This window comes from Eptatretus burgeri, chromosome 2, assembly GCF_056783735.1.
Source record: "Eptatretus burgeri isolate ZD-2024b chromosome 2, Ebu_testis_v1, whole genome shotgun sequence".
NCBI classification, from domain to species: domain Eukaryota; kingdom Metazoa; phylum Chordata; class Myxini; order Myxiniformes; family Myxinidae; genus Eptatretus; species Eptatretus burgeri.
The window spans coordinates 109,723,102-109,732,101 of NC_140962.1; the positions used below are offsets into that span (position 1 = coordinate 109,723,102).

The following is a 9,000-nucleotide window of genomic DNA, read 5'->3' on the forward strand; positions in this document are numbered from 1 at the left end:
TTCGTCGTTTAAACATCATTTGCTCCTCCTGACTGTTATGGTGAGTATCGCCACGGATTATGTCTCACACGGGTAAAACCGCATAATCTGCAAAGAACAGCTGTCCATCTGCCAGCGCAGCAAGGGTGCACTTATTTTCAGATATTTTCATTTATGGATGCTTTCTGATAGTTCTGTGATTTTTACCCTCACCAAAGGAAAGGGTATTGCGTTCAGGTCCGTTTCTTTGTCTGGTTGTCTGTTTGTTTGTTTGTCCACACAGAACTTTTGTCCTTTTCTCCGCAATCACTTGTCTGTTTGAGACAAAATTTTCAACATAGGTGCAACTCCTCATGTAGAATGTTCTAATCATAATTATGACATCCTAGGGCACATGGTGTGGCAGCCGTGTTGGGAAAACGAAAAAACTTTGGATGTCTGTATCTCTGAAACTGCACTAAAGAAAAACATTAAAACTTGGCATTTGGCAAGTACTTCTGATGTGGAATAAGTGTGATTTTTGATTACACCATAGGTGCCTTCCTTATGACGTGATAATTGCATATGTAGAATGCTACATCTAATCAGTATGAAAAATTTTGAGGGTCATCTGTGGATAAAATGGTCCACAGAAAAATATTCTATGACAACATTCGGCAGCGATATTGTTTTTTGTTGTTGTTTTTTAAACCTTCAAAAATCTTCTCTGAACAAATTGAGGCAAAACTTTACACGTATGACCACCTATACATGAGGAACAAAAGGTTCCCACATGTGATGTCATATGTCACATGATTTGGCAGTCATATTGGATTGAAGAAAAATATTAAATAATGTTTTTTCCGGAAACACTTAATCGACATGAAACTTCAGATTTATGATCTAGTGGTGATGTGGAATGCAGGTTTTAAATTTCAACTTGATCAGATGCATGGTCTGGCAGCTAGAATGATTTGTCTTTTTGAAATGGGTTCTTTTGGGGTTTTTGAATATTTTATTTATTTATTTATTTTTGAATATGGCTCACGAGGCTGTGCCTGGATGGGTTTGAGGGTAGAGGAGTAGCAGCTGAAATGCAAATCCTATTCAGGTTCCTCCTGATGACGACATCTTTGCTTTTTGTTTGTTGGGGTTCCTTTTGATTACTCCAATGCAGGATTGTACCGATTTGGTCTTCCATTTGATTTGAAATGAATTTATTTTAATCCCATTCTGAATTCAATTGAATAATGAATGACAATTAAAAAAAACGTATTTGGTCAGGGTCAGGGTCAGGGTCAGGTGTCCTATCAAAGCGGGGTTGCATCAAAGCAGGACGTCTTGGTACCCGGTCATCACTGCTAGCAGTTATAAAGTAGTATTTCTAATCATGTCTCATTAATTACGAAACACACCAGTACACAAACACCACACAAAATACACTACACAAAAGCGGTCCTGGCGAGGGTCTGCAATCTCTGATTGCTGTATTTCTTGTCACTAGTGTATCTGCTTCCTCCATCAGCATGCAGAATTTCAGCTTTCTACATCAACTGGAAGGTACCAAACATTAATATCAGTCAGTCAGTGAGTTGATCAGTCAATGAGTCAGTAAGTGGTTAGATTATTAAGACATACGAGGTCCATCTAAAAAATAACGGGACTGAGTCTGCTGTGTGCTCCACTTACACAACTTGAATGAATGGGTTGCGTCACAGTCTTTCGCAACATTCCAGCAAAATATACGATTGGTGATTGTTGACTGTGCTCATTGTGTGATTTTTTTTACAGATCGTGCTTTACGTGTTGTCCAGTCTGAGTCGTCGCGCTCTGAGTCGTGAGCAGAGAGCCAATCTGAAGTTTCTTGCCAAGCTTGGCAAAACACCTTTCGCATCCTTCGCAATGCTGCAGCAAGTCTACGGCGAAGAAACAATGTCACAGACACGTGCATTTGAATGGCACAAGAGGTTCAAAGAGGGACGGGAGGAGGTTGAAGACGATCCATGGCCTGGAAGACCTTCAACGAGCAGAACGGCAGACAACATCGAGCGTGTGAAGCAGATGGTGCGTGCAGATCGTCGACTCACAGTGCGGATGATTGCTGAGGAACTTTTCATCAACAAGGACACAGTCTGGAGCATCATCACTGAAAATATCGAAATGCGCAAGGTGTGCGCAAAGATGGTCCCGAAGCTGTTGTCCCAAGACCAGAAACAGCAAAGAGTCACTGTCTGTCAAGATATTATCGAGTGCCTCAAGGACGATCCAGACATGCTCGGGAGAGTCATTACTGGCGATGAATTGTGGATATTCGAATACGATCCCGAGACCAAACGGCAGAGTCATCAGTGGAAAAGTCTGGCATCACCAAAACTAAAGAAAGCAAGGATGTCGAAGTCGAAGGTTAAGGTGATACTCATCGTGTTTTTTGACATCAAGGGTATCATCCACTTCGAGTTTCTACCACAGGGTCAAACAGTGAATCAATATGTGTACAAGGAGATCCTCCGGCGCCTCATGAGATCAGTCCAGGACAAGAGGAGGGATCTGTGGGAGAACAACACCTGGGTGCTCCACCATGACAACGCCCCTGCTCACAGTGCCCTGAGCATCCGACAGTTTCTGGTGGAGAGGAACGTGCCAACTCTGGAGCAACCCCCGTATTAGCCAGACTTGGCCCCTTGTGATTTTTTTCCTCTTCCCCAAGCTCAAGGGGGTGATCAAGGGGACCCGATTTCCTGATGTGGAGGCCATCAAAAGGGCCGTGACGACGGAGCTCGGGAGGATTCCAGAAGAAGCCTTCTGGGGGTGCATCGAAGCGTGGAAGAAGAGTATGGACAAGTGTGTGAGACTGGAGGGAAACTATTTTGAAGGGGACAAGCTGTGATTTCACTATATTTTTTGGAGTAAAATTTATGTGAAGTCAGTCCCGTTACTTTTTGGACGGACCTCGTATACACTGATGAGCCAAAATATTATGACTACTGACAGGTGACTTGAATAACATTGATTATCTTGTTACAATAGTACCTGTCAAGGGGTCGGATATATTTGGCAGCAAGTGAACAGTTAGTTCTTGAAATTAATGTGTTGTATGCAGGATAAATAGGCAGGAGTGAAGACCTGAACGACTTTGACAAGGGCCAAATTGTTATGGCCAGATGACTGGGTTAGAGTATCTCTGAAACGACAAGGCATATGGGGTTCTCCCTGTCAGCAGTGGTGAGTACCTACCAACAGTGGTCCGAGGAGGAACAAACCACAAACTGGCAACAAGGTGTTGGGCGCCCAAGGCTCATCGATGCGCAAGGGCAACGAAGGCTATCCCATCTCTTCCGAACCGACAGAAGATCTACTGTGGCACAAGTCACAGAATATTTTAATGGTGGTCATGGGAGGAATGTGTCACAATCCACAGTGCATCGCACCCTGCTGACTATGGGGCTGCGTAGCCACAGACCAGTTGGAGTGCCCATGATGACCCCTGTCCACTGTCAAAAGTGCCTTCAATGGCAACACGAGCGTCGGAACTGGATTTTGGAGTATTGGAAGAAGGTCGCCTGGTCCGATGAATCCCGTTTTGTTTTAGATCACGTGGATGGCCGTGTACGTGTGCGCCGTTTACCTGGGGAAGTGATGGCATCAGGATGCACTGTCGGAAGATGACAAGCCGGGGGAGGGAGTGTGATGCTCTGGGCAATGTTCTGCTGGGAAAACCTGGATCCCGCCATTAATGTGGATGTCAAATTGACATGTCACCTACCTAAACATCGTTGCAGACCAGGTGCACCCCTTCATGGCAATGGTATTCCCTGATGGCAGTGGCCACTTTCAGCAGGATAATGCGCCTGCCACACTGCATGCCACACTTTGGCATTGTCGGGGTCTTTTAGGGTCTTCGGGGTCTTGGGGGTCTTTGGTGTCTTCGGGGTCTTGGGGGTTTTCAGGGGTCTTCAGGATCTTAAAGGATCTTCGGCATCTTAAAGAGTTTTCAAAGTTCAAATGGGGTCTCAGTAGTGTAAAGGGTCAAAAGGTACATTCCAATCGTGTGTAAATAATGAATAGACATGCGTAATTAATTGACAAAAATGTATCTCTCACACACACACACACACACACACACACACACACACACACACACACACACACACACACACACACACACACACACACACACACACACACACACACACACACACACACACAGACACACACACACACACACACACACACACACACGCACATATACATACACACACCGGCACATATACATACACATACACATATACATATATACATACACACACACACCAGCACATATACATATATACATATACATACACACACCTACACATATGCATATACATATATACAAATATACATATACATATATACATACACACACCAGCACATTTACATATATCCATATACATACACACACCTACACATATGCATATACATATATACATACATACACACGCCGGCACATATACATACACATACACATATACATATATACATACACACACACACCAGCACATATACATATATACATATACATACACACACCTACACATCTGCATATACATATATACAAATATACATATACATATATACATACACACACCAGCACATTTACATATATCCATATACACACACACACACTGACACATATGCATATACATATATACATACACACACACACACACACACACACTGACATATACATAGACATAATTATACATTCACACACACACACACACCTACACATATGCATATACATATATGCATACACACACAAACACTGACACATATACATATACATAAACACACCTACACATATACATATACATATACATACACACCTACACATATACATATACATATACATACACACCTACACATATGTATATACATATATACATACACACATTGACACATATACATATACATATAATATATACATACACACATTCATATATACATAAATACATATGTACATACACACACACACCTACACATATACATATACATACACACACCTACACATATGCATATACATAAATGCATACACACATACACTCACACGTATACATATACATATACATATAATAGATACATACACACATATATATATATATATATATATATATATATATATATATATATATATATATATATATATATACACACACATATATACATATATACACATACACATACACATATACACACACACATACACACACGCACTCAAACACATGACATGAGAGGTGGGCAACACAAATAACATTCTCTCTCGCACTGACCTTTATTCAATGCTGAGCACTTTTCTTGTGAAATACTGTTTACAGTCATCTCCGAGGGGGGAATCAAAAGGTTTTCCCTTTTCAAAAAGTTTCAAAGCCAAAATCATTTCTTCACAAAGAGATCAGACTTACCCACTGCTGGGAGTTACGTATTATTGGCTGGAAACTGCATAGCGAAGGACTAACTTGTGTGTTGTTTCCCTCTAGATCACGATGAAATTTATTTTGACTCCATTTTATAAAAGTGGTGCAACAGTTTGTGGTTATATTACCGCCATGACATGAATTTATTTCTTAGTTCCATGTTCTTAGAGCTGTGAATATTCGGAGTTTCACGCAAATTACTTGAACAAGGGAAATTTTAACTCGTTCCGTTACATTGTGATTAACTTTTTGACCAAAGTTGTTTTAATTCAAACCATCATGTAAAATCTTATTGCGCTGAAACATTCCCAATGTAAACATTGATGTGCTCCATTATCAACCTTCTGGAATAACCTTTCCAGTGCTCCGAATCTTTAAAATTTAATTTTCATGGAATTTACAGAAATCTAATTAATCTATCTTTTCCCAAAAGCATAATCCTACATCATTTTGCAAACTTGCAAACCATTCTCGCCGAAGCATAAAATTATCCTGCCACCTGATGTTTCTTATCTGAATTGCATGTAAAGATGTGTTTCATTTCAGAGAGGAGGGGGAGTGGTGCAGCGGGATGGGGAAAGGGAAAGGGAGAGAGAGGGGGAGAGAACGATATCTAGACAACAACCGTTAAGAGGAAATGTTCATGCTCGGAATTTTAAGGACTGATCTTAAACATATATTTCTACCTTTATTGCTTCAAAATCAAGTTGAAACCACTTAAAATGCAAAGTTTACAGTAAACTATCCATGGTCATTTAACATGTATGGTACCAGGAAACGAAGTGATTCAGGATGATGCCTTATTTGCAGAGCCTGACACGTAGTCAGAGATGTCATCACTTACATCAAATTTTGTTCAACAATCAATTGATCAATAACGATGAACTTTGTGGCGCAAGTGTGTTGTGTACAGTGAGTGTTGTTTGTGTGGTGTGCGAGTGAGAAAGATTTGTCCTTGTCTCTTTAAAGTGGTTTCCATATAGCGCATGCATGACAACAAGCACGATGGCTAACCCAATTCCCCCAACCTTTCCTATCCTGCTGCAGTTCCCACTTGCATTCAGCTATTCGACAAATGGTGGCGTGAAGACTAATGACACAGCACCACCCCTTTTTTGCAGGCTCCCTGCTCCTGCCTCACGAGCAACCGGATCTGTTTGTGAAGCAAAGGGGAGAGCAGTCACTGGTGGAACCTCAAACCGTCGGAGTCAGAGTTTCAATGTGCATGAGAAAGCTAAGGTGGCGTCTCCATCGCAGTGTGGTAAGATGGCAGAGATTGATGTCCTTGGCTGTCTCAACAGCTGTCTTGTTGTTATCTTTATTCATACAAATATCCGTGGAAATCTTCGTATTCCCTGACTAAATGTAAAAGGACTGGCGACTCGAAGTTTTATTGCTTTTTGCCTCCACACATTTGCAAAAAATGGTGCAATCTGTGACCCCTGCCCCCTTCCCCAATGTGTACTATGCTCTTATCTTCCTTCCCATACTTTTACGACCAATCCTCATCCCCTTCCCCTATCCTCCTACCACCTCCTTATGTGTAAACGTTGATTCCCTCTGTTTGCTAACACAACTACAGTATTCAGTTATGAAATACACTAATTGGTATTAAAACAATATTTTACAAATCATTTGCTTCACAACCTCAAAACATGATGTATCTTTCTACCAATGTATTGTGATTGATACTTTCCTTTTCATTTAACTTAATGATCATGAGAATCACCAGCAGTTATCTGTTCAACCCAAACATGTCATTGTTATGATTATTATTATTAATATGACAACTACTACTACTACGACTCATCCCTAACCTTCACCTTCACTTAGTTGACAGGTTTAATCAAAAGACAGCATGTTGTTCTTCACAAACATATTGTATGTCTGTCTATGAGTGTCAATGAGGATGTAAAATTAAGTAGAACGCACGGAAAAGGATCCCGTCATTTTTGTGGCTGTGGTTGTTATTATTGTTTTTGTGCTCCTAATGTGTTCGAGAAGTATTACTATTCCAATAATTTTACAAAAACAGCTCACTCTGAAACACGAGTTTATAGGTTTCCTGTTGTGTGCTCCTCCCATGTCTTTCTAAAGGGTTCCTGCTCTCATCGAATAATAATAATTGTTACCATTGGAACTGCTACATGAAAGCTCAAGGTCCGAAATTCCGAAATCACAGAAACATGGGCTTTTAAAACAGGCAAGGTTGTGATTAAACGGACATGCATTTTTGTTCCAAGTGAATGGATTATTAGCTTTCCAACCACGAAATTGGATCGCTACGGTACCTTTTGTGTTATTCGACAACAGCAGGAACCCTTTAGAATGAATTGTTACGGACGGAGGAACTCGGATCCTTTTATATTGCTATTACCTTCCCCACCGAAGGGGGAAGTATGTTATGTTTTTACCCCTGTTTGTCCACTTGTTAATTGCTGGAATCCTTCGGATTTCGGCAATTATGTTGGTCGGTTGTGTGTGTCATTCTGTGCGTCTGTCTGTCTGTCTGTTTGTTTGTGTGTTTGTTTACCCTGGAACAGCCACATCGTTTCAGCGATCATGACCAAACTGGGTACAGACGTCGGCCATGGTCCAACTTAGACATTTGTCGTTTTTGGTGAATTGAGGTCGAAGGTCAAGGTCAAGGTCACCGAAGAACCGAAATTCTTATTTTCACAATAACGTCCACAGAAATGGTCGTATCGACTTCAAACCAAATCCAAAATGTGCATCGTCCAATACTGCATCCAACGATATGTCTCATTGGGGGTGTCACACCAACACCCTTCTTAGCTGTCAGGGGTCGAATATCAGAGGGGGTCGAGTCAAAACTATCAAATTGCCATAAAAACGCCATTTCAAGTCCAATTGATTTCCAAGTTATGATCATGACCAAACTAAGTGCTATAACTCATTAAACAGTAGCACCATCAACTTATAAGAACCAAATTGATTTCCAGGTTTTTGTTTTTTCAGAGATCATGGAGATATGACAAAGTTATTCCGGCAATTCCTTGCTCAACGAACAATTTCATTTGTCTGTTTGTGTGCACGATATCTCAAAAAGTTGTGGACGGATTGGGATGAAACTTGGTGGACAGATTGGGTTTGTGACCATGATGAATTGGTTTGATTTTGATGAAGATCCGAATCCGGATCCGGATACGAGAATAATTTAATTTTTTATGTTATTCTTCACCATTGAGAGATTGAGAGAAGACCAAAAACTATATATATATATATATATATATATATATATATATATATATATATATATATATATATATATATATATATATATATATATATATATATATATATATATATATATATATCATAATATTTCAAAAAAGTATTGGGCCCGATATGTTCTCATTGATCAGGCATTATGTGGCCGAGGTATGCGCTCTACCGAGTGCCCTTCTAGTTATTCTTGTTATTGTTTTATCTTTTATATTGTTATTATTTATATTTTATTTATATCTTTTATATTGCATAAAAAAATCTGCTACCCAAAGGAAATCTCATGAAGTTATCTATAATTGTCATGGGAGTAGTTCAGTAATGTCCTTCGGTTTTCCTTTAT

At 40.1% G+C, this 9,000-nt stretch overlaps 1 protein-coding gene across 1 annotated transcript in view; it reads left to right on the forward strand.

Moving 5' to 3' along the window:
- LOC147032812 (neuron navigator 3-like) overlaps window positions 1–8,630 on the forward strand; it is a 91,070-nt gene extending 82,440 nt beyond the window's left edge. Inside the window, exon 10 of the mRNA XM_085850908.1 lies at window positions 6,533–8,630. Coding sequence (XP_085707034.1) covers window positions 6,533–6,770 — 238 coding nt within the window. The 3' untranslated portion in view covers window positions 6,771–8,630. The remainder of the gene's footprint in view (window positions 1–6,532) is intronic.
- The last annotated feature ends 370 nt before the right edge of the window (window positions 8,631–9,000 follow it).